This window comes from Lonchura striata, chromosome 2 (genome assembly GCF_050655825.1).
Source record: "Lonchura striata isolate lonStrDom1 chromosome 2, ASM5065582v1, whole genome shotgun sequence".
Lineage (NCBI taxonomy): Eukaryota > Metazoa > Chordata > Aves > Passeriformes > Estrildidae > Lonchura > Lonchura striata.
In genome coordinates, this window is record NC_140704.1 from 30,364,911 (window position 1) to 30,390,403 (window position 25,493).

At 37.7% G+C, this 25,493-nt stretch overlaps 1 protein-coding gene across 22 annotated transcripts in view; it reads left to right on the forward strand.

The window, feature by feature from the left end:
* Window positions 1-25,493, forward strand: part of HDAC9 (histone deacetylase 9) — a 472,095-nt gene that overhangs the window by 170,758 nt on the left and 275,844 nt on the right. For 4 of the 22 annotated variants that reach the window (XM_077787599.2, XM_085573125.1, XM_085573126.1 and 1 more), the window contains one exon: window positions 17,996-18,058. The exons of 3 other annotated variants lie outside the window; for them this stretch is intronic. In XM_077787599.2, coding sequence (XP_077643725.2) covers window positions 17,996-18,058 — 63 coding nt within the window. 15 more of the 22 variants (XM_077787587.2, XM_077787603.2, XM_021538290.4 and 12 more) reach the window with 8 other exon arrangements.

Below are 25,493 nucleotides of genomic sequence, written 5' to 3' on the forward strand. Positions count from 1 at the left end.
GTAAGTAATTAAATTTGTTGATTTTTCAGGTTTTCCTTCTTTGTCTGTATTGCAACAGCTTTCAGCACTTCTCACTATTCACTGTGATAATGGTCATGATAAATGTTCACTAAAGCAAAATAAAACACAGATATCTCCTGACTTTTCAGTGGACCTTAGGCTGTGAGACAGACATATACACCCTTGGCTGTATGTGCTCTTTAGGATGGGACACAGGGGTGGACTCCAGAGCTGCTTGAGCCAGTGGCAGGAAAGTCCAGTGGCTCTACCAGGAAAAACACAGGCCCTGTAATTTACTTTATTGAGGAGTATGAGATACAGTTGCAACTTTCACATTCTCTCCTGGAAGTCAGACATTTTGAGCTTTGGACATCTGATATTCAAATGCAATTATTTTACACTTCTTGTCAGAAAGTGTATAATAATTACATTTGAACGGTTTTGATGCAGTGTAATCTGAAGTAAAAAAACTTAATAGAAAGAGTGATGGTAAGATACGTTGCACATCTTTTATAGGGTAGAAATGTTGTCTGTCATAAATGTTCCATCAGTATATGTTTTCAAAAGAAATATCATGCTTCATGCAACCACACATCCCCACTTAAACATAAGTAAATAAAATTGCTTTCCCCACAACTGTAGACAATTTAACTAGTTTTAAAATGGATACTGTTAAAGATTTAAATTTAGTGAAATCAGTCTTCTTTGATTAATGATGTTATGGTTATTATTTATTATATTTATTTTTAATCTGGTGTATGGATCATGCTGATTAATTTGCAAATGGGGTTAGTTAGCTGTGTGGAAAATTTCTACTTGAGTAGAAAGACAACGGAAAATAATGTGAAGTGTAATTCAAACAACTGCAAAGTTGCTAGAATTAGTAAGTGTTTTGTTCTTTTCATTGTTTTGACTTTGGGTTTTTTTTTTCATATTCCAGTATTTTCCCCTCCCCCCTTTTTCCTTTTGTGTGCTGGGATAATTTAGAAATAGCTAGTGATCTCATCGATCCTGTCAGGTGGTATAGTGAAGTAAATAAGGTCATTTAAGGCTTATCTTTAATATGCAATGTCATTATTTTTTCTGTGGGTCAAATCTGCAGGGCTTAATATAATTTGAAGCAGGTTTAGTCCTGTCAGCCACTGGCTTAGATTTTGAAAATAATTTCAAAAACTAAGAGTACATTAGTCTTTAGAGAAACATTCCCTGAGTATTATATATAAAAGGGTAGCACTAATCCTGTCACTTTCTACTCTATTTTTCCACAGTACCTTTCCTAAATCAATCTCTATTTCTTTTTTTTTTTTCCTTGGTTTTTGGTTGTTTTATTTTGTTGATTTTTTTTGGTGGGGGGGTAAGATGATGTGTTTGGGTTTTGTTTTTTTTTTCAATTTGCTGCTTTTGATTTGCTATTCTGCATGCAAAATCTGTGTACTGCCAAGAACCCTCAAACTCATTTTCCTGCACCTCTTGGAAGGCACTCAGCATTTCTCAAGGTTAGACTCAGTGTTAAAATCATCACAGTTGAGATTTGTTTCTAATTTTAGATGTGACACCCTCTTTTGTGACATGATGTGACCATATATGTGAGGAAGAGGTTAAGACAGCAAGAGCCATATCTTTAGCCTTGTATTTGATGTAAAAACAACAAAGATGAGAAAATCTCCAAAGAGGTGATTTAAAAAGGTTTCTTTAGTCTCATATAAATAATAAAAAACAAAGCAATCCAGGAACTTTTGCAACTGAACTGTCAGGATTTTCCCAAAATAAGGATAGAGTGGAAAATTGACATAATAGTTATTTGGAATATAGAAATATGGAAAACAAGGGGACAGTTGGCTTGACACCAGGTTTAGTGATACTTTTCACACCATCTCCACTAGTGTACTTGTAGAGCTCATAGAGATCTTACAGCTGAAGGCAATGGTACATTGTAGACATGACCCAACCTTCACTGCGTACCTCTAACATTAGCTCACTACAGTTATTTTAAGCTTTTCTTTTTATATAACCTAGTAATTTCTTTGCTATTTTTTGCTTAGTTGGTATAAAGCACCTGTAAACACCAGGGCTCAGCGTCCTGGTAGAATGATAGACCTCACTCCCTTTTGTTATTTTTGCTTCTAAAAAGTTTATTTTATAATGAAAACAAACTGAATCACTCAGATGAGCTTTTTTTTTAAAAAAAAAACACGTGTATGCTGATGTTATATCTTCTCCTTGAGCAGTTTATCTTTCTACTGCTTGATATTTGTCAATATTCAGCTAAAAAAGGAAGAGAAACACTCTTGAAATGAAAATATAAGGATTTAGTATCTACTAAATCTTTTCAATAGGAAAGAATCCATAGTGAACTGAAGAAATGGTTGAAATTTGGAGACCTAGATATGTTCAGAAAGCTTTGCTGTATGCTTTGCAAGCTCATCCTGTTTGGTGACGTTGAACATATGCTTTTAAGTCATTGTATCTTGTTCAGTCTCAGACTGATAAACAAAGTGGTTTTTCCCAAAGTGCCATTTTTTTCTGTGTCTGTTTTTCTAGCAGACTTCCAGGTTGCACAATAATTGTCACTCTTCTGCAACCACCTTCCACTCCTCCTTTTCTATTCAGGGTGCATCTGCCTTTCTGTGCACAGTGGAAAGGATGTTTTCTGTTATGGAATGTTTCATGTTATGAAATGTTTCATGTTTGCCAAAAATACAGTTTTATATCTCTCTGTTTTCCATATAACAAAGGCTAAAGCTGCCTTCAGAGAGATTACAAGTAGTGACAATACAAACCTTATAGTATGTTGTCGGTGCCCTTACAGATGTAAGGACAATTTACAACTTTGACATGGTGAGTCAAATAGAAATTACACTTTTTGGATGCTTTCTCTCTCAGTTGGGATTGCACCAATTTATGGCACGAAAATGCTGAATTCAAGAATCACCTCTATTATTTAAGTGGAAAAACAAGAAAGGTCTCTACCAGTTTGTTAGCTTTTAAAGAGCTAGACATTTCCAGGGGAAAAGAGACATAAGGTTAAGAGCAATGGAACTTAAAATGTGAAATTATTTCTGAATACTATGGCCACCATTGTCCTCTCAAAAAAAAAAAATTAACAAGATGTGACAAAATTGTCTGTGTTTGAAGTTTACTTTGAATTTGAGGACTCAGATGGAGAATTTCAGTAGTTGAGACAACAAATCCTGTGGCATCTCTATAGACAGAGGAAAGATGAAAGTTTACAAGTACAATAAGAAAACAAGCAGTAAAGAACACATTCTGAATTAGATTTGATGAAGAATGTTCAAGCTGTTAATAAGTAAAGAAATTGCAGTGCACAATGACTACTAAAGGATCAAAGAGGAAGAAGCAAATGTGTGAAATATAGTGATAAATACAGACTAATAAAGATTAAAACAAAAAATTAGTGATCAGAAGCTTCTGGGAGAAGAGGTTGTGGAACACTTTTTGCATAAACTATAGAAAGTAAATACAAGAGAAAAAAAGGTGAATGAGAGGCATTCATTTATGCATGAAAAGAATGGCATTTATGCATGAAAAGAAATGTTTGACATGAGCCATTTTTCAAGGAATGCTTTGCATCTTCTTTTGAGTTCAATATTCAGCAGAGTTAAAACTTTATGAAGATAGTGGGTTTGGAATAAATACGAATAAATACAAATAAATCTGAATTAGTGGGTTTGGAATAAATAAGAATTCTAAAGATTACAGGGTATTTCCTTAGCTGGTAGCAGACCAGTGGAAGAATTTTTCTTGCAGAAGCACAGGCTGTCAGCAAATCTGTGAAATATCTGCCAGCACCTGGCAGTACAGGAAAGGAGCAATGGGTAATGATAGTACAATGACAATACAAAGCCACAACGTCTTCTTTTATCTGATGGGAGGCACCTTATGTTTATCATCCCCACAACAAGGCTCTGTCAAGTAATTTTTTCAGTCTGGTTAGAAGTATCTTGGCTGTATGTATAAAGTCCATGCTCTGTCAGATTGGGAACCATATTTCCTGGTAATGCTAGTGATTTTCTGAGCAAAGGAACTCAAATCCTTGTATTAACTTACAGAGGAGAGTTTTAAGCCATCTTTTGGGAGACTTCTTCACAAACAAGAGAACAACATGGGACAAACCTCAAAAGTGTCTTTTGTCTGAGATTTTACTAAGTGAAGCATGGAGGGAGTCACTATTTTATCAGTGAATGAAAGGTGGAATTAAAGGATAAGAGCAGGACAGTCATATTTGTGCAATAATGAAGAAAGACTAATACAAGGAAGGAAAACTGTAGAAGAGATGGTCCTCAGTTACTGTTTTTTCCCTTGGAAAACACCAGCCTTTTTGATGGGAATAGAAAACAAAGAAGGAAAGGATTGCATTTATAAATGGGTCCCACAATATAAAGACTGTTCTGGTCAGTTTGAAAAGAACATCCTAACAGAAATATTTACCCTATTTGCAAATGAAATTTCCAAACTCATGAGAAAGGTATCAAGAGGACTGGGTAATTTAATGTTGATGAGAGCAGAGACAATATATCATAGTCGATCATTGTTTAAATATTCTTATTCCAAAAATAGGCCCAACCTATCTGACCATGACAGGTCTGGGCTGGATATGAAATAGAAGGAGCAGGGTGTGTATGGCCACATCTTCAGCTGAATGGGAAGAAAGATCCTTCAGTTGATCTATTAACTCGTCAATGTACAACACATTGAATGGCAGAAATGTTTACTCAAAGGCACACGTTTGGTTTTTGGGTATTTGCTGCTTTGTTTTTTGTTTTTTTTCAATTAATTGTCTTGAGCTCAGATTGATGGTTTTTTCCTTTAAGAACAAAGCATTTTGTGTCTACATGAGTGAGATTTGCTGCTTGCCACAACTGTTGCTAAACTGTCTTGTTTCTCCTTGTTAATGGAAATAGCAGTAAATTGTAAGCCTGGGAATCTAGAGAGACATAAATTTTTTTTAGCTTGGTTTGTTTTTTTTTGTTGTTTTTTTTTTTGCAATTCTGCAAGTGGCAATGTTCTGTAGTTTACAGAACTACATAAAATGTTCTGAAGAGAAGGACAAGTTGAGAGCACAGGTAAAATCAAAAAGCTTTTGAAATATGAAAGCAAGCAGAGGCTTTTTCTGCTCGTTTCTAGCTTTTGAATAAAAAACATCTACTCTTGTGGTTTAGGGAAATCACTTTCAATTTTATTTTGGTAGTTATCAGCTATCTGAACTAATGTAGACTCTACAGAGCATTGACAGCCATGGGTAGTAACCAGTGCTGCCAACTTCCTGTGGAAGGATGCAGATTACCAGTTGCTAACTGACTGTGTGCAGTAGAAATAGTTTGGCAGAAGTATTTTAGCCTAAAGAAAGTGTATATTCTCCACTTCCATGATGTCTAAGCACTCTTAAAGCACTTATGTTCTAAACAATAATTTGGAACACACTGCTATTTATTCCCATTGGGCGGATGGGGAACTGAAACATAGGGTGTATGGGATCTCAGATCACTGGAAATCTGTGATCAGCAGTTGCGACTCAAGACTGCTCAATCCTAGAAATTTTGGGTTTTTTTAAACATTGATTAATCATCTCTCATGGGTACTTTTAAGAAATATATGATTAATACATAGATATTTAAATGTCACATTATCTTATTGAATGTTATCAAAAGAAAAGTAGAAATCTGTAAGAAAAAAAATATGGTCAAAAAATTCCAATAATGTTTTGTATGTATCTTGTAGCTACATGAATGAAAAGCAAATTTTCTTCTTGGTATTGCCAAACTAGGACTGCTGCAGTCTTGCTTTCTGCCAGTGAAAAATTACATTGCTTCAGGTAGAGAAAAAAATGTTACTTTGTCAAATATGGGAACTGGTCATCCATGAGAGTCAGAAATAGATTATTTCATGCTGTGAATGACAGTGAATGGCGCAAGCCATGCTCAGGCTGGTTTGCTCTGTTGTATGTGAAATCAGGTAATGATACCTGATTTCACAAACAAGGTGACTTTCCAAGGTGACAAGGCTTCAATCCTCTTGCAGAGTGGTGTAACATATGATATCTTGCCTGCAAATTGAAAATTTGAAAACTATATTATTAATTGTAATGATGGACAGAATTAATTCTCTTCAAGTCTGTGTGTTGAGCAGAATAGCACATAACAAGCCTTATTGTGTATCATTTTTCTCTTCCAAAGACAATGAAAATAAATGTGAACCTTATCAAATGAGGTGGTCAAATGATATGGATTGTTTATCAGCCTCTCCTGTGATGCCAGAAGTGTTAAAAATGTCCCTTTGTCTTCTCTGTGCATAAATGGTGCACTGATTGCTGCCTCCTCTGAGACAGGGAAATTACAGGCTGGTGAGGGAGTTTTGCACACAAGCATTTAAAGATGCAGAGCAAACCAGAGTCCATTAGCTAGTTTAAGTCCTAAGGTAACCTAAATTTCATCTGAATTTCTATGAAAAGTGAAGGCATCAGCTGAAGTCTTGTAGAAATTACCTAACCCAATATTCCTTTTTCTGCATCATCAGAAAATAGTGTGTTCTGTATAGAATCTAATTAAAGAATACTCTTCTCCTTTTCAAAGGAGAACATAATTGTTTCTTTAACTAATATAATTTAGATCTATACCAACATGGCTACAAATTGTTAGAACCTTGAGGCTCTAAAAACATCCTGTTTCAAGTTCTAAGATTTTTTTTTTTTCACCCCATAGTGTCCAAAAGACATTTGATTGCTGTTGGCTTTGTGCATGCCTTCAAATGATGGTGGCTAGTTTGAGTTGTCAGTTAGGTAGATTATATAAATATTTAAATATATATTTTAGCACGGCCATAAAGGTTTTCTGTGATTCATCAATGTCTTCGATATGCAAATCTTCTTGAATACTTGTCATATCAGTTAGAAATAAGAGTTCTGCATTAGTATAGCACTGTCAGGAGTCCTTTGAATTTCTGTCACTGTGCTTATGGCTTGATGAGGCAGAGGATCTCATAAGGATAAAAAGTTCTTGGTTTTTATCCTTGGACTTTTGGGGTCTTGCCTTTTATAATTGTGGTTTTTGAGCTGTACTGGAAAACTGATCTGATCTGATTAAATTACGTGTATAAATATGTGTAAAATCTTGCCATCAGAACAAGGTCATCAAAGTAGCAGGAGCACACAAGAAACTCCTTAACATGATGTTGCCAGTGAAACCTGTGTCCCATCTGAGTAAATACCATTCTACTGATCAACAGTGCAGCCATGCCAAGACTGCAGCAAGAGCTGTTTTGATTTAAATGTTCCAAAAATATGTTGTTTGGCACACATGGTCTTTTTTAGAAGATGGTCATATTTAGGATGCTGGAGAAATGGCTGTTCTCAGATTCATGCATGAGAAACACATTATTTTCCAATACCACTTGAGAAGAAATTACTGAAGGAGTTACTATGATCATTCAATCCAGCCCTCCACAGCTGCAGGTCACTCTGAATGAGCTACACAGCCACTAATGGTCTACTGACCACCTCTGTCCTTTCCTCTCCTTGCACTGCAGTCATATGAACAAACCCCTTTGTGGCATCCTGTGACAAGTTTGTGGTCTTTGGATCAGAAGGTAAAGTATCACAAAACATTCAAGTTCCAGAAAAAGAGTGTGAAAAATTAAAGCACATCCCAAACATTTTTGTTGCTGGTGCCTGCAATGCTAAATAAGTTGGCAAAAAAAAAAAAATGAAATGGAAGCCATAGGACTGTAAAAGATTGACTGATGAAATATTTCTGTTGGCAACCATCCTGGTGTATTTCCAGCCTGGCATTCTTTTTAGTAGGTATGCCTTGGAGATTTCCCCTTGCAGATATAGTTAGTTGCTCAAGTTCTCAACTTATTCTCTTTTGGGTCCCAGAATAGCATACTGTCTCTCTGAATTGCTGGAGGCTTTCTGCTGCATCTGAGAGGACACTAAATGAACAAAAGTACATACACAGATTTAGAGCCCAAGTCAATAAAATACTCGATCATCACATGTTTTAAGCGAGACACTTGCTTAGATACCTTTTAGATTCTTGTTGTTTACATCAATGTACTTGAGCTTTAGTATTTCATCTGTGGTGTGTGACACCAGTAGCTGAAAGTGTTTTAAATCTGTTTAATTTTTTATACACACACACATATGAGATTAATACATATAATGTCTTTATGAGAAATATGCTTTGTATGCCTGTAAATAGTGATTGAAAGAAAATAGTGTAATTAAATAGCTTACAGTAGCATTTAATTTGAAGTTTCTAAATAAAACCAGCTCTGCTGTGTTACTTCAAATAAATTATTCCTTAAATGCAAGGTGGTCACATATGTGCATAGTCCAAAAATGGAGACAAGCATTTTTTTAGAATGGTAAGATAATTAATATTATAAAACATAAGGATGTTATTTTTATAAACATTCTTACTGGCAATTAAAAAATAAAGCTTGACCAAACTTAAGCCTGTCACACTGGTAATTAACTTATGTGGGTTTTTTTCAGCCCTATGATTACAGAACATCTATTTTTAGTTAAGGTGGTGCCCAATTTTGCTGCACCCCTTTTTCAGATAATCCAAAACCAGTCTCTTGGCTTTAGTTATCATCCTTTGTCTTCTGAGATGTGGAAAGCTGCTAATCCACGGCAAGTAAACAATTTGCTAACTGTATGTTCACTTTTTAGTTGCCCAAGTTTTCTGCCTCCATCTTTTTAGCATTGTTTTTTTTTCTGGAATTCTGGCAGAGGTAAGGAGAGAAAATGAACAATAATATTAAAGATAATCTGGGTTGTGATTTCTTTATTAATTCCTGTAGACTTGGTCCATGCCACCTTGATTTGTCTACCTTTTGTCCCTGGATACTTTTAGCCAAGACTGCCACTTATCCTGCATATAGCATTATTTTGTGGGCTGCTGAAAATGCACTCATTTTTTTCATAGATTAATCATAACACTTTGTTTGGATTATATTCAGATTTTAAAAAATCCAAATGTCTGTACTTAGCACTGAAATGTACTTAGCAGTTTACTTCACTGGCAAGTGCTTTAACAAGAGGAGAAGGGACTGGAAATGAAGTGCAATCATAGCATGCACAGACCAGTCCACTGTGACTGACAACTTGTGTGAGACCTGGCTTGTGGCAGTGCTGATCCTCACATTTGTTGGCTGAAAGGTGTTGTTTTCCTGCCATTATCACCTGCCCTGCCACCCTGTGCTCTTGACTACCAATCAGCAAGGTATGAAGTGCACAGATGACTGCTATGATATTTTTAGAACAGGCCTTGAGCCCAAGTTTGACCCGATATTTTGAATGGTCAGAAGCTTAAGGTCATCGAAAATAGTCTGTCTTCTCTGCTCATGGCATTGGGATTCCAGCACTAGCAAGTTACTTTTCACTTATTACTTCATTTTTGGACTGCCCTTTCCCAGAAGCAATTAGGGTTGAAGTTATTACAAGAGCTTTCCCCTCCCAGATTCTTTGCAAGACATAAATATATCTTATTGAAGTTGGTTAGAATGGGAGTATTGTCTAAACATGGATTCAGTGTATTATCTTCCTGCTTCCCCATGCTTTTAATGCAAATTATCAGTGTTGACCTGTGCAATTTTTTAGCCATTGCACAGTAGTTTGAGGCTCAGAAAAATCTGGCAGGTTTTTTGTGAACAGTTCTCATTCTAGGAAACTTGGGCTTGAGACCAGCCTTGTCCCTTTGTCCTTGAGAGCTTGAGCACCCACATCTTTCTGCTTTAAGCCAGAGATGGGGCAGATGAAGGACACGTGGAAGCAGCAGCTGCAGCTGCCCACATCTGCCTGCTGAGGTGTGACTTTGCTGGGCATTTGCTGTGGCTTCCCTCTCCGTTTGTTCCATCCCTTCTGTGGGATCCATGCCTAGCAAACTGAACATTGCAAGATTTGGCTAAATCAGCTTCAAGGATAGCTAAAAGCCTTCTTAGGGGTGGTTTGGCCTTAGGATTACCAGCTGGATGCCTGTATTCACAAAAGTTGTTTGTGCCATATTTTGGCAGTGCTGTACATAGTACATAGTACATACTGCCTTTACATAGTGTAAAGGTATTTTCAATTGCAGTAAGTAGCTGTAGTAAGATTTTCAAGGGATTTTCAAAGTGGCTTGCTTAGCTAAAGGGAGAGGTTATATTTACTTGGAATGTGTTGTAATTTCCATTTCAGAGTTATAAAACTTTGCTTTCAATTGTATTTTGATTTTCCCCCCTCTTTTGCAATCTATAAATTTGTTCCAGAAAATTAAGATCATATTTCTCCTCAGAAGGAATGCTGGTTCTACTGAAGTCAGGCAAAATATTTACAGTTTACCCAATGAAGTCACAGTTTCATCCTTTTAACATTGCCCCAAATTCAGTAGCAGTGTAAAATCAGCTCCCAAGGAGGTGAATATTGATTACATTTTGGGTTGCAGATCTATTCCTCATCCAAGTTCAAGAGGATGAAGAAAATTAGATGAAAACTGGATCTAGAGTTGCTGAAACATTTTGAAAAAAGCCCAGAAGAGGGTTGTTGCCATCCTGACCCAGCTAACCGTGAGGATTTTGTGCGGTTTCATAACAACATTATTGACCAGTATGAGATATGACCTTTTCAGAGCTCAGCAGTGGTCAATTTGTTACTGCTCTCAGGGGAATGTTTGTGCATCCAACACTGTTTCTCCATATGCTTGAATGCTCCCCTGTGAGGGGTGGAGATGCTGGCAGAGGAAGGAGATCCAAGCAGGCAGCACAGTGGGAGAAACTGGTGTGTGCCCACAGCTGAGCACATGGTCTGGCATCTCAGGTCCATTCTTTGGCCCACACATTAAAAAGGCCCTTTTTAGTGCTGTATGTAAAATGGCTTTTCTTGCCCAAGCTTCCAATGGCTTGTAGTGACAGTTTTTAAACTTTTTCTAAATTTAAGAAAACATTTTTTTTTCAAAATCTGCATTGGTATCTATCTATTATAAATCTGCTATAAATCTACTATAGCTTTATAATCTGCTTGTAATATATTATGTAAAGCCACCTCATCACTTCACAAATCCAAGCCTGTATTTAGAAAAACCCTATTTTTGAAATCCAATTATTTGATGTAAAAGGGCAGCTTTGAATAGCAAAATGAAACAAACGTTTTGTGGGTTCTTTTTTTTCCCCAAAGGCTTTTTTCCCAAGTTATTTACAGTGCATTCCATTGTTCTACTCTTGTAAAAACTTTTCCAGTATCATAGGAAAGTAAACATAGTTTGGATAAAAATAAAATAAAATTTAAAAAATATTAAGCCTCTAATTTTCAGGAGAGGATGATTTCAAATAATACAATTACTTCTGATGCAGGAATAATTAGTTTAGATTGGTATATATTACTATAGAATGTATTATTCTATCAATTTCATCAATTAAGCAATACTTAGTAGTTCTTAACAGTGTTGAAGGTACTTGAAGTGGGAACTGGCTGGTGGACTTGGATGTACTTATATTAAGGATTGGACTCAATGATCTTAGAGATCTTTTTCAAGCAAAACAAGTCTATAATTCCACCTTCATGATCTGGCTTTTTTAGCCTTAAGAGATAAGACCTGACTTGGAGTTCTACAACAAGACTTGCCTTAAGTTTGACATATAGAACTGTTAAATTTTATTTTCAGAGACATGGTCAATACTGATGTAAAGCTCATTTGGAAGTTACTGCAGTGTTTGAAGCATGCTTAAAATGTATATCCACCTCTGGCTCAAATTTTTCTAAAATCAATTGATTTTTTTTTTTAAGGCCTTATTTCTTAAAAGAAAGACCATTTTATTACACCACTGGACTTGCCCTGTGTATTGTAGACAATGACAAGACACCCCTGGGCTTCATCAATAAATTTAATATCACAGGCCTTTAGGTTTCCAGTTTTCAAAGGTTTTCCCAACCCATTTTATGCATATGCAATGTCTAGTCATCCTCAGTTTTTCAGCATTCTTTTTCAAGTATTTATACTGGGAGAAGTTACAGTACCCCAAGATACTGTGTGAAATGTACATCATCTCACTGCTATTATTCAGTGTTATATTTCCAAGGATTTTATTGGCCTTTTTAATCCTGGTGTAATCCTAGGAGCTTGTATTTGGATGGCTGACTTCTGCTATGATTCCAAATCCTTTGCATTGCCATTGCTTTCCACAGTTCAATTCTCCAGGCAGCATGCATGGCCTACATTTCTTGTCTTAAAGCCAAAAAAAGTCACTCAAACCTGGGCATATATTACAAGCTAGAGATGGTGCTCCTACTGCTTTTCCAGCCATAGGGATTTAGTAGTCTATTGTCCAGGAACAGTGACCAGGTGATGTGACCTGCCAGACCACCCATGATTACCCATGCAGTGCAAAACCCTGCTCATTAGGTGTGCAACAAGCTTGAAATGCCTGGAGGATGCTGAACATATTGGCAGCTGTCCCAGGTGATGTGCTCCAGGGTTCCTTTGTGCATGTGCACCCAGGTGTGCCTGGTGGAGTCAGGAGCAGCAGGCACAGCTCCAGTGTCTCTAAGGAAAGTGGGCATAGCCATGAAGAGCCAGGAAATCTCATATTGCTCATGTCTCCTCTAAACTCATTAATGGCACAAAAGGGACAAAGTGCTTTGCTGGTCTGAGGCATTTATTTGTCATTTATCTGATGTTTCTTTGGCTTGTGTTTATGTGCAATTTACCTCAGTCTTACCACAAAACATGGGGGTTTTAGTTCCAACCTGATAAACACCTTTATCAACAGAATAAATTAATTTTGTATGTTTTCCCTAACCTGAATATTTATTTACTCCATAGCTCTATATTAGTGTTAGGGTATTTTTATTACTTGAGCTTTGTGATTCAGGAAAGTTGAATTTATGAAGCCTTTAAGCATATGCTTAGCTTAGGCCTTGTGCTTATAATCAACTATGTGCTGTTGAGGTGTTGACCTGAATCTGAGACTTAATTTCTAGTAGATTTATTTATGTGAACAAAAAAAAATTGTATTTTAAGAGGAGAAAGGGGGGTGATGTCATCAACTAGTTAGAAAACCCCTGATCTAATTTGCATGAGAAAGATGCAAGACTCTTTGTATTCTTATACAAGAGATGATAAGAGAGCCATACATTTATCTTACAGAGCACTTCTTATCCTCAGAACTTTGTAAAGTTTTACTCTCCCATTGTTTGTCACAAAATCCCCTAAGCTACAGATATGCCTTTCTTTGTCCCAGAAAATTCCTTTGAAGCTTGAATTGAGCTAAAACACTAGAATTGCAGTTTTCTCCTCACTTAAAAAATGTCCATCACATGGTTTCCCAGCCCTGCAAAGAAAAGTACCGTGTATTGCTGCACAGGTAACGCCAAGTCTTGCTACACAGAGAACTGGTTGGAAACGTTCCTGTACTTTGTATTTCTAACCAAAGCACATGGACTAACCAATCCATTTTAACTCCTCCAGGGACTTGGAATATGGTCCTTTAGTTCCAAGAGGGAGCAGGACCAGACCATTACAGCATCTCCCCTGATTTCTTGCTGCTCCCAAAGCATCTGGTTCTCTGTGGTAATAGTCTTTTGCTGTTCATTAACATGGTTAATCCTCTAGAGTAAGCTGTAGTAATTTATGCTGGATGTTTGGGTTTCACGTGGTACTAATGGTATCTAATGAACTGTGGCTTCAGAAACATCTGTTCTATACAATAGTTAATTTTTTTCTTCCTTTTTTTTTTTTTTTTTTTTTAAGCCCAGTGATTAGATTCACAAAAATAGTTAGGAAGTCTTTAGGCTGCAAAGATTAGAACTCAAACCTTCAGTACTGAAATAGGCCAAATTTAATTCTACTCATGCTACCTTAATTTAGCTCCCACTTGTTTATGAATTGCTTGACATTGATGCATGTTATTACTCCCTGCCTTTTCACTTGCCAAATGAAAAAGGGACTGAAAGAAGGTTGAATGGGACACCTGTAAGACTGCAATGTCCTCATTTAAGCATATGACTAGAATCTACAGAACATCTCTTTTTTTAATGTGGTCAATATTTATGTGATACAACTGAGCAATCTGATTAAAAAATCTATGCAAGTATTAATTTACAAGTAAGAAAACTGCAAAAGTTGAAACTAAATTATTAATATTAATGAAGACAATTCTCCAGAATAACATGTAAGAAATGAGGTATGCTAAAAATAATCAGTAATATACTGTTTGTACTTTGAAAGGAAAATAAAAATTTAAAAAATAGAAAAAAAGACAAAAGTATTACTTAATTATAATGTTGCAGAGTAAATAGTGCAGTAGAAATCCTAGCTCTTTCCAATTTGAGGTCTTAATTTCTTAGTCTTAATGTTGCAGTAATGTGGTTCCCAGATTTAATTTCCTTATATTTATTTGTTTTTAACAACTCAGAGGGAAAATAAGAGAAACACATTGTGAAAATGCTATAATGAGATCACAGTGCTACTAACATGCTTTACATTTTCTATAAAGTGGCTAACTGCATTTAGAGTCACCTCAGCAGCACTAAATCATTTCAGCAGTTTACCCTCACCACCAGCGTCATTAAATTTCTCCAAGTTTAGGAAATGCATTTAAAAAACAGAAAAAATCCCCTCATGTTCCTGTATGAAAATGTCACTTTATAACATCCATAGCTTTAAAAATAAAAACCAGATTTTCTTCAGGCATGAACCCTTTATCCTTCCCCTGTGGGACTCTTAAGGAGCTCTTTAAATTCACGTGATTGTGCAGTTAAAGTCTGGGCTGACTCAGCAAAGTGTTTAACTATGTGCTTAAATTCTATTGCAATCAATAGAATTTGAGCATGTGCTTAAATATCATGTTGAAAAGGGATGGATCTACACATGTGTTTTAAACCTAAGCATGTACCAAAGTAGGCTTATACTATGTCAAAGCAAGTAGGAAGAATTCAGGTTGTAAAACCCTTACATTTGTGGTGACTGATTTCATAAGTAAAATATTTGTATATAGTTTTTATGTATTGTCTAAAATGTAAAAAGCATAATGCTGTAGTTATTATGGTCTGTGAATTAGTGAACATAAGACAGTTTATGTCAGTTTATGTCTGTCAGTTTAAAATACGTACCTCAGAACTAAGAACAGTTGCAGCTAAATATCAAAATGTACATTTTCTGCTCTTGAGTAGTTTGCTTTTAGTTACTGAAGTATTTTAAGTCATTTAGAGCTGTGAACATTATCTTTTAAAATGCAGCTACATATATAAGAGGTTATAAACACATACGGGTACCTAATACCAGATCCCACACTCCACAGTTTTCCATGTTCTGACCTGTTTTTAACTTATTCCTCCCGTGTTTCCCTGTAATATGAAACTTGATTATTTTGAGGCGCTGAATCACCAAACAGCGTCATGTTCTGTTTGGCTGAAGGGCATGAAGCAATTCCACTTTTTCTATTTACTCCTGTCTATAAAAAGCTTTTTCTGCATTAGAGGAGATTTCTGTTTCTGCCAGTGATGCCTCTTTCACTGTGTTAAACTTCCCTGTACTGTGGAAAGGCCACATATTTCCCACAAAACAATAGAGTATTTTTATTTTCCAGAGAAAATGTTTATGATACTAAATTGCCAGCATTTAATGATGCAGTGGTATGTGTTGTGCTCACCTGCAATCTTGCACTGCAGCACCCTACCTGTCCCTGCTCATGCCCCTTTGCCGAGCTGGGTGCAATGCCAGCTGCAGGGCTTCCCTGCTTCCTCAGTAGGGAAGAGAGATGCCAAGGAGAGCAGGATAGCAAGAAGTGATAGCTACAAACTTGAGGATTCTGTATGGAAAACCCTGGCTGCTGCCTGCTGTTAGAGTCTCTCCCTGTCCAGGGGGCAGGTCTTAACTCTCAGCAGGACCAGGTGATTTGGCACGTGAAAGATGAAAGGGTTTGGAATGATGGGAAGGCTTGAGCCACAGACTTCCTAGGTGCCATCAAGTAGCCAAACATAGCAGGAGTGTCACAATAATTTGTTATTCGGAATCTTTTCTTCAGTAACACAATTGTAAGTATATTAAAAAATATGCTGCCCTTAGCTATGATCTGTCATGTAAGCATACAGAAGATTCTTCACCAAAAGGCAGAAGAGAGCCCCAGATACTGGGCAAATTTTTTTGTCTTCAGGAGCAAAATATTATATTGATGGTTGAGAATTCTATAGATTTCTAGAAAGCTCCAATACGGCTTCTGTGTTGGCTTCTTGATTATGGTGAGGAATCACATCCCAGGGGCCCCTGTTGCTCCTGTAGAGCAGGAACATGGGAGCAGACTTATAATTTTGGTAGGAGAGTAGTACAGTAGTCAAGCTGCTGTACCATATAGATAGCAACAGGCTTTGGTCACTTGTATAAGAAGTGCTGTGAGGCAGGGTAGGACTCTGAGAAGTAAAGTACCGTCTGTAACACTGAAATGAAACTAATCTGTGTGTTGGTATATTAATGATCAAATGAGATGCAACTTTTGAAATACCAGTATGAAAAATGGGCTTCACATGTGTGAAACTTGTCAAACCACAGAGGAGCACGGTGCTGTTGTCTGATACGCTGTCAAATGCTGCTCTTCTGAAACCACATCATCTTGGAGAACTGAAAAAGACGCTGTGTAAATTGCCTAATGCTTCTAAAAATAAGCGTGAACTACTCAGCCTCTCTCCAAATTTTAGCAAGCCAACCGAATAGCGCATAGTCGGTAAGCATATCTAACATGCTGTGCCACAACCGGTGACTTACTATAAGAATTATATGAAGCATGCTAAATACGGAAAGGCTGCTTATAGCTGCACGCACAAAGCCCGGTCCGCGCTGCCATCTGCCCCTCCTCTGCTCGCCCCGGGCCGATGAGCTGCGGCAATCGCCTCTCCGGCGGCGGCTGCGGTCCTGCCGGGAGCTGGCGGCCGCCCGGCTCCCTCCCTGCCAAAGCCAACTGTGGCGTAGCCAGAGAAACGGGCAGCAAAAATAGCGCGGCAGGATGGCTGCGCGTGGGCGAGGCAGAAACCACATCGCCAGCAAAACCTCCCAGCGTTATTTTAGGACCGATACGGGCAGAGGCCGTGGCGTTTTGCTCTCTTTTCACTAAGCACTCCCCAGGGCAGGGTGAGGAGGGAGAGGGGCGCAAGTCTCGGGCGCGGACCGTCCCTGTCCCACTCCTGCCTTGCCTGCCTCCTCCCTGGCGTATCCCCAGGGACACGGGCTGGGCAGGGGGAAGGGGTTAATTGCGCCCGAGGCCGGGCGGCAGTTTGAAAGACGGGGACCGGACAGCTGTGTTTGCTGTGGTATTTTTAAACGCATTAATGCAGGCTCCAATCACCCGGCCATGCTTGACCTATTTTTGGCTCAGGCCGGCCATTGTTCTATTTCTGCCGCCGCTGGGCCAGGAGGGTGTCAATTCAAATGCAAATGAGTTATCGCTGTCGCTCCCGCCAACTTCGCCCAGCCGCCTGGCAGAGGGACAGCCGGCCGGGAGCGAGAGGGGCGCGGGCACGGCAGCGCGGGGCTAGGCTGGGGTCACCTCGGTTAAACCTCCCGCGGCTCCCGCTCCCTGGAAAGGTGGCTTCTTCGGTTTGGTGGTTTGTTAGAGGCAGTTCCCCCCACCCCTGCCCTGCCAGGAAGCCCAAAGCGCAGAGATATTTCTTCATTTCTTCTTCCACCTGCCGCTGGCTGCCCGAACGCAACTGCTCAAACTCGGCAGCGCTCAGCCCCCCGCACGCTCACGGCTCCCTTCCTGCGGGCGGGGGCTGCCGACGGTGGATTTGGGCTTTTCCTCTCCTCATAGATACTTGTGCAAATGCTTAAACACTGCTAATTGCCGAAGCATATTATCTTACAACCCTCGCTGAAGGAGGTAGGACCGCAGAGGGTCGTGCCCGACGCCCATGTGCAAGTGCAGTGATGAATCTCTTGTGTAGCTGAAGTGCAGACCAGTTGGAATATGCTGCAGACAATTTACGAGAGTGAATCGTGTTTTTCCTCAGATGGGGTTTCTGGACGTGAACAGCTCTTGGCTCAGCAAAGAATGCACAGTATGATCAGCTCAGGTAAGAGACAGCTCCGTGCCTTAGACTTGAGTGGCTGACCGGGAACGTACAGCCTAGCATGACAAGAAAACACCTTTCCTTTTAAGAAGTGACTTTATTTTTTGTGGGCTTTGCCTAAGTTCTTGTTATATAATTCTGGTAGTATTTTTGATTGCAGTTGCTGCTTTTGCAAGGAATTTGTCTCCTTTGGTCTGCTGCTTTCTAGACGCAGCAAAATACTCACAGCTGAAGTCGAGTTTGGGTTTCCTTGTTTGTTTTGTTGCGTGGTTGCAAAATAGGGCTCATGGTACAGGCTTGTTCACAGGAAGAGCCTTCCTCAGACAGACCTTGTCAGGAGGCTGCATTTAGAGCCCCTTATAAGAAATTCTAGTCATATGTCTATTGTAAACAGGATTTGCTCTTTCTGTGAGTTTCCTTTTCTCTAGTTTGCATATGAAGGGAGTTTTATACCAATATATTTCTGTTTTCATTACAGTGCTACTGCAAAATGTCTTTAGACTGCATGGTTTATTTTGTTCCTTTAAAAATATTTGTGAACCTGGCCATGCTAGTTACATGTAACAACTCACTGAGATGTAAATTGGATGTGTTATTTCATGAAGGTATTTCAAAGCTGCTCAGAAAGAACACTGTATGTTTCCTCATGTATTTCCAGCTACCCCTGTGTTTTCTAGTTTCTTTCCTAGCTCTGTTTGAGACCTGCTACTGAGGATAAATTAATTTGGAAGAATTGTTGCCATTTAATTTAGATGGGCTAAAAATGTCAACATCTCATGTAGTCCACTCTTGCCTATTCTCTCCTAAAGTTAATTCCAATACAGTTTTCATTGGGATTAAACTCTTGTATATTAAGGCACAGTGTTTTCCAGTTTGTATCTATTTAACCCTACATTACTTTGTTTTTCAGAAAGTGTTAGTTTTATAGGAGATCCATATGTGGAAGACAGGATGAATCGGTTGCATGTATTTTAATCTTAGTTTGTGTTTTCTTTTTCTTTTTCTTCTTTTTCTTTTTCTTTTTCTTTTTCTTTTTCTTTTTCTTTTTCTTTTTCTTTTTCTTTTTCTTTTTCTTTTTCTTTTTCTTTTTCTTTTTCTTTCCCAGAACTGGAATGACCTTAATTGTTAAAGATAATTATGTATGTAGATCATACCTCTATTCACATATTACCTGTTTCAGTACACCTGTTGAGCCTATGTCTGTTTGTTTTTTAAAAACTGTTTATTTTCCCACTTTATAGAAAAAGAGCTAAAAGTTTTACTTCTGCTCCTTTCTTACATACAATTTTAGGTTGTTGATCACCAATTTCAGCTCTTTTGTCAGGGACACAAATCAGGTGAAGGCGCATTCATAATTATGAACAACAAAGCTCTAGCAAAGACTGTGGGTAAGAGCAAAAGTTTTCCTGGAAGTATTACAGTTCTTCTGCAAAGCCATTTACAGTGTCAACCTCTTGTTCAAGAAATGTTGCTTTGCTTTATTGCATTTCTTCAGTTTTCCTGAGCAGCTCAACAGGTGTCCAGTGCTTTTAAATTGGTTCAAGATAAAGCTGATTGTGTCTTCTCCCTCTTTTTGGCCTTTGTTGCTGTTGGAGTTTTCTAGTACTATGTCAAGTTGAAATTAATGGTTCACAAGTGAAAATTTAGGGGATTTATCTCACTACGCTACCCTCTAACTGCAAACTAATATAATAGTAATTTTTAAATTTGAAACTCAAGACAAAGAGATGATTTTCTGTAATTTTATAGCTTGTCTACATTGGAAAAAAGAATATAATGTAACTGTTGATTTGTATCTGATAGTACATTCAGTAAGTCCATACAACATACACCATTTCTCCTGCAGTGCCGAGTAGAGGTGGGATTTAGACTAAAAACATTCCCTACAAAAGCTTATTCAATAACATTATCCAGATAAAAGGTGTTTAAGTATATATATATGTGTATATATATATGTGTGTATATATATATATATATATATGTATGTATGTATGTATGTATATTCTGTGGAACATAAAATATTCCTCTGTGTTTCAGTTGGCCTTTCAAATATGCAACTAGACTACAAGTAGTTGACATTATACATAGTCTGCAGTTTCAGTTCATGTCACATGAAACCTCAAAGCCTGGTGCTGCTGTTGCTTACCTTCATCTCCCACAAGTTCAGCATCTTGCAGGATCAGTTCTGATAACTTTTCATTGTTTCCATTTATGATGCATATAGGGAAGAAATAGCTAGGGTATGACAGTATGCACTAGCATTTGGAGAAGCCGGAAAAAGTAATTTGAATTTTCTTTTTCACAATGCTCTTCCTTTAGTTATCTTCGCTTAAATGTCTGTGACTTATATTCTGGTTAAAAAGTTGTGTGTAGTTAAGAAAATAGCAGATCCCTAAATGTTTGTGCCTTGCACCCTTGATGTACTTGCTCCAAAGACTTAAAGAATAACTTAAAACAGCCAACAACAGTCAGATTTTTAGGTTTCCTGGTATCCAAATACATTGCACATATATTATGCAAGTGATTTTAAACTGAGCTGGAGAGATCCCCAAGAAGACAGGTTCACTGGTCAATGGATTGCATTTGCAAAGCAAAATGTCTAAAAAATTTCTGACAAGAGCAGGCATAGGAAATACTTCTGTCATGAGAATAATTTCTCCTGGTATTCCCCCAATTACTGCCTTGCCTGTCTGTCTCCATCCTTGCTTGTAAGTCATACTATGAATGAGATGATCTGGATAGGTACCAATCAAAAGTCTAATTATGAATGGAGCAATCTAGATCGGCGCTGACTCAAGAAGCTGTGTAATTTGCAGACACCTACACCTTACTGCAGAGAGCAGTTTCAGCTGTCTTGAGAAGACTCAACTAAATTCTCCCATATGGTACTGTTGCTCTAAAATGCAGCAGCAAGTGCTGTGCATCTTTATTTAAGAAAATGATGTTGATGTATTCTTATTTGATACCATAGTTATTTTAACTTCACATTTACAAAATAAATCTGGGGTCTAAAGCCTCTTATTTAGCTAGAATAACTATTTATCTATTCTGTCCCTTTTACTTTACACAAAAAACACTAAATTTCCATGTGTCTGCAGTGCTACAGTGGATCCTAACATTCAGCTGGCCTCTGATCATTCCCCAGTATAGGTAACAAACTTTAAGTCCTTGAAAAAAAGCATTTTGTGCAGCACAGTCCATGGGAAAAACACTCATTAAAATGTGATTAATAAGTAACCAGTGAAGGACTAAATTTCTCAAATAGATGCTCAAAGCTATATGTGAAGAAGAAGGAAGGACCTACCCAATCCAGGTGTCTGTAGATGTGGGACTTTAGGAGTTCAAGGGGATAGCAAGCTTAAAGCTTGGCTTGTCAATGAGTTGACAGGTGACCTGAGCAAGTTACACAATCTTACTTATGTCAGCTAATCCTTCTGTGAAACACAGTAAATGATACCTACCAGGATCACAAATCAATAGAGCAAAACTCTTCTAAAGGTAATGTAACAGTTCAGAATGATTAATTTGATTGTCTTCACCTACCTACAGGCTTGTAAAATACCTTCAATTTCACAGGTGTCGCAAGTGGATGTAGTGAATGTTTATTCTCTGCACCAGTCAGGAAATGTAAAGTGTGTCACTCAAACATAAATGACAGAATTACTGCTGCACATATCATGCTGTACGTGGGTTGACAGGAGCTCATGACGTATCTTCCCTCAGTAAACCCCAGTGTGCACAGTTTGTCCTGTATGTTGTCTCTATCATGTGTCTGCATGACCTTGTATATATGTGGTTTACTTTACTCATGGATTTATATTGCCTTCAGGGAAAGTTCTTTGGTATTTGCTCTCCCAATTTTTTTTTTAATTTTTTTTTTTTTTTTTTTTTTTTTTCTGAACAAAACCTTCACCTGCTCACCTTTTCCTGTGGAGAACCTGCAGAAAGCAAGTTCATATAAGTTTTGCTCTGATATTCATGAAAAACTTGACATAGTTGCATATCTCAGTCAGGTAACATAAACTTCATACAGATACCAAATGTTTCATTTATGGTATCTTAGGCAGCAACACTTTGGAGAGAGCAGAAAGAATGAGAATAGATGTGCTGTGCTCTGTTGTTCTTTTCAGAGTAATGAAAAAATTGAGTGTGGAAATTCAGTATAGGGAAGTTTTGGAGAACAAGCAGAGTGGCATTTTTGATGCCTTTTGTAAAGGTGAGGTAAAAGATAATCTGGTTCTTCATAGTAGTAGCAGAAGTATTTTAATTAGCTGTTAGGGAAGTGTAAGGCCTTAGTCATATACAGTTAATACAATGAGAAGAAACAGACAACATAGACCTGCAGGTCTTATGTGGTTATGTGATTTTGTGATTTTGAGTAGAGGCTCTGCCCTGCAATATATTCTGGAGAAAACTTTGGTTGTGAATTCAGTTAAACAAAATCATGGTAAAATGAAAGGAAACTGCTTTTTCTCTTTTATGTTCTGAGTTGATATTGAATGCAGATCAATGTTTCAAATTTCATGTGTCTAATGCTGTAACAACTCATGGTATAACATTGCCTTTTCTTTTTTTTTTTTTTTTTTTTTTTTAATTCCAGTCACAGCTTCTCATGCTGTATGGTTACCTGATGGTCTTGTTTTGTGTTAGGAGGTATATTTATAGGTTGTGAGAAAAGCCTGAAATTCAAAGTACAAGACTGACAAGACTAGCAAGTTAGAAAAGCTGGAAAGTAAATAAAAAACTATGCGAAACATTACTTCAAAACCTCTTTCAGTGCTTTTCAGAGGCCATAAACACTGCATTTAGTACAGATGTTCTCTAGTACTGATGCTAGGACACTACTCCCCTCTCTTCAGTGTATTGAACTAAATCTCTTTATTGGAAAACAGCTTTTTATTGCAGTCATTTATTGCTTTAGCTGTTTGGCTTTATAACATGTATTGGTTTGCACTGCACTCAAGCACACAGCTCCAGCCAGTCTTCCCTTCTATAAAACTATGTGCAGAATACATTTTGTTCATTAAGGTTGCTCTCGATATGTGGTGTGCTTGTAATACTTCTGCTGCCAGACCCACGTTTCTGTGCTGACTGCCCAGCCCCTCTCCTCTGCACTGTCTTTGCAGAGAAACCAAAGGCTGGGAAAAAGCAGAATAGCTAGATAGTCTGCAAAATAAACACATTCATTTCAGGTTTTGGTGGAGATGATGGGGAGATTTCAGATGTTGTTGCATTTTAACCTTTCCCAACTACTGCTGGGGAGTAGTTTTACATGTTGGGTACAATACAAAATACCATAAAGAAACTAGTTGGCAGATATTATTATTAAACACATAAAAATCTAAAATGCCCTGTTCTGTGGATCTCTTTAACAGGCTGACTCCTCTGGGTCAGTTATTCTTAGCCTAGTTATTTTCATCTTATGGCATTACAGGTCTAAGATTAGCCTGTTAGGCGTTATCATGCCATCTGAGTTACCTCCTAATATAACTGTACACCGGAATGATTATTTATAGACAGAGCATTCTGTCATTTTTGCTTTATTTCTGGTAGTTTAAATAAAGAAGAGCAACATTCAAGAAAAACCACAGATTCCTTCCTGCTGCCAAAACAACATGATAACTGCCTGCTGAGGGGCAGGGATATTGTTTAAAATGTGTGCTTGCAGCAGATGCAAACATCTTACCTCTCCTACAATAAGATATCACCAGGTACCACTGCTTCTGTCTGTTCTGGAGGAGGGAGAGGGGTGCCAGATTGATGCACCAAATGACAGAGCTAAGATGGGCTTGTGGCTGCTGAGGAGAGCAAGGATAACCAGGTGCTATTTTTAGAGGTCGGCTCTGTCAAGCTCTATGTTCAGTGTGAATATGTCACATATGCACAAAGCTCCTCCAAAATGGACCCATCTAGTTTTGTTACATAAAAGTGATGTCTGCTGTACAAGTAGCCTTCTATGTGATTTTCACAAGACATAACAGGAAGCCTCAGCAAATTGACAATATTTATTAAAGTGTTCTTCATGATTGCTACACAAACATTTCTTCTCAGTAGAAAAACTTTAAATCTGAAGCAGAGTTGTTGTTCAAGAACACAGTGAGGCTCATTCTCTCCTAGGGAAGTTCACTGGGATCTTTGTGTTTGTATATGTATAACTAGGAGGAAGCTTTTAGCTTTTAGTGGCAGTTTAGTAAAGAGCCACAAAAATAGGAAAGAAGCAGATCTTCAGCTGGGTGTCAGTACAGCCTCTGCCTGCTGTTATTGCTCAGGAAGCAGGCAGCTGACAAAAAAGGGAAATATTAATGGATTATAATTATCTAATGAATTCCACCTCTTTTAGCTTTTTGCTCTAAATAAATGGTATGTTTCTGTCTTTGTGCAGATTTTGTATGTAATCAGGGGGCACCTGATTTGTTCTACTTTAAAATGTTACTGGTGTAAACAGGCTTGTAAAATCAGTGGCAGCCTCTGCATGGCTGAACCAGTGCTGGTTTAACTCCTATTATATAATAGGCAGCTCTTTCAGCTCTTTTTTTTTTTTTTTTCTTTTCTTTTTTTTTTTTTCTTTTTTTTTTCTTTTTTTTTTTTTGTCAGCCAGGCAGTTCTCTGCATGACTGTAAAGGTACTTTGGCATTTAGTAAAATCTGAACATAGCCAACACATCTGTTTTATTTGTTTGATGTCTCATGGTTGTAAACTCCTTCCAGTTTGTGGAGTATACAAACATGATGAGCTCCAAGAATTCATGCCTTTTGCAGATAAATGTGCTAGAAATGCAGGTTGCTTTATTCTGATGTTAATATGTTCTTTCTAGTGATAAGACTGAATATCATCAAAGAGAGACAAGAGAAGTAACAGAATTAATTCTTTGAAAATACCAAATATATAAATCATGTTTTTACAGTCAAAGACTATTGTTCCTCTTTCATGATCCCTGTGGTTGAAGGTATGCATGCCACAGGGAGGAACCACAGTTATTCAATTTCAGTGGAGTCTGGAATGGAATCATGAGCAGGCTTAATGTTAATTTAATATTTTCCCCCAATTGTTCTGTTCTTAATCCAAGTTTCCTTTTTCTTTCTTGGTGCCCAAGGCCACCTCCTTGTTGGTGTTGTGCAGTAACAATATGAAAGAAAGCAGGGAAAACAGACTGTTAGTGTAGTGCTTAATCTTACCTAGAGACTCTTCGGAGTTTTGTATTAATTTAGTAAAATGTTAGTGTTGGCCTTTTTATTTACCTGTTCATAACTCCATTTTCTCAGAGACAGTAAGTTCTTGCTTCCCTACATCTACTGGCTTGATCTCTAGATAAATATCTTGGTTGAAAATGTGTACTTATCCTAAGCCTCTTGAAGTCTTTTTTTTTTTACAGACACAAAAATGAAAAACTCCTGGACTCTTCAAGTTTTTTATATTCTAATTTGAATTTGACCTTGAA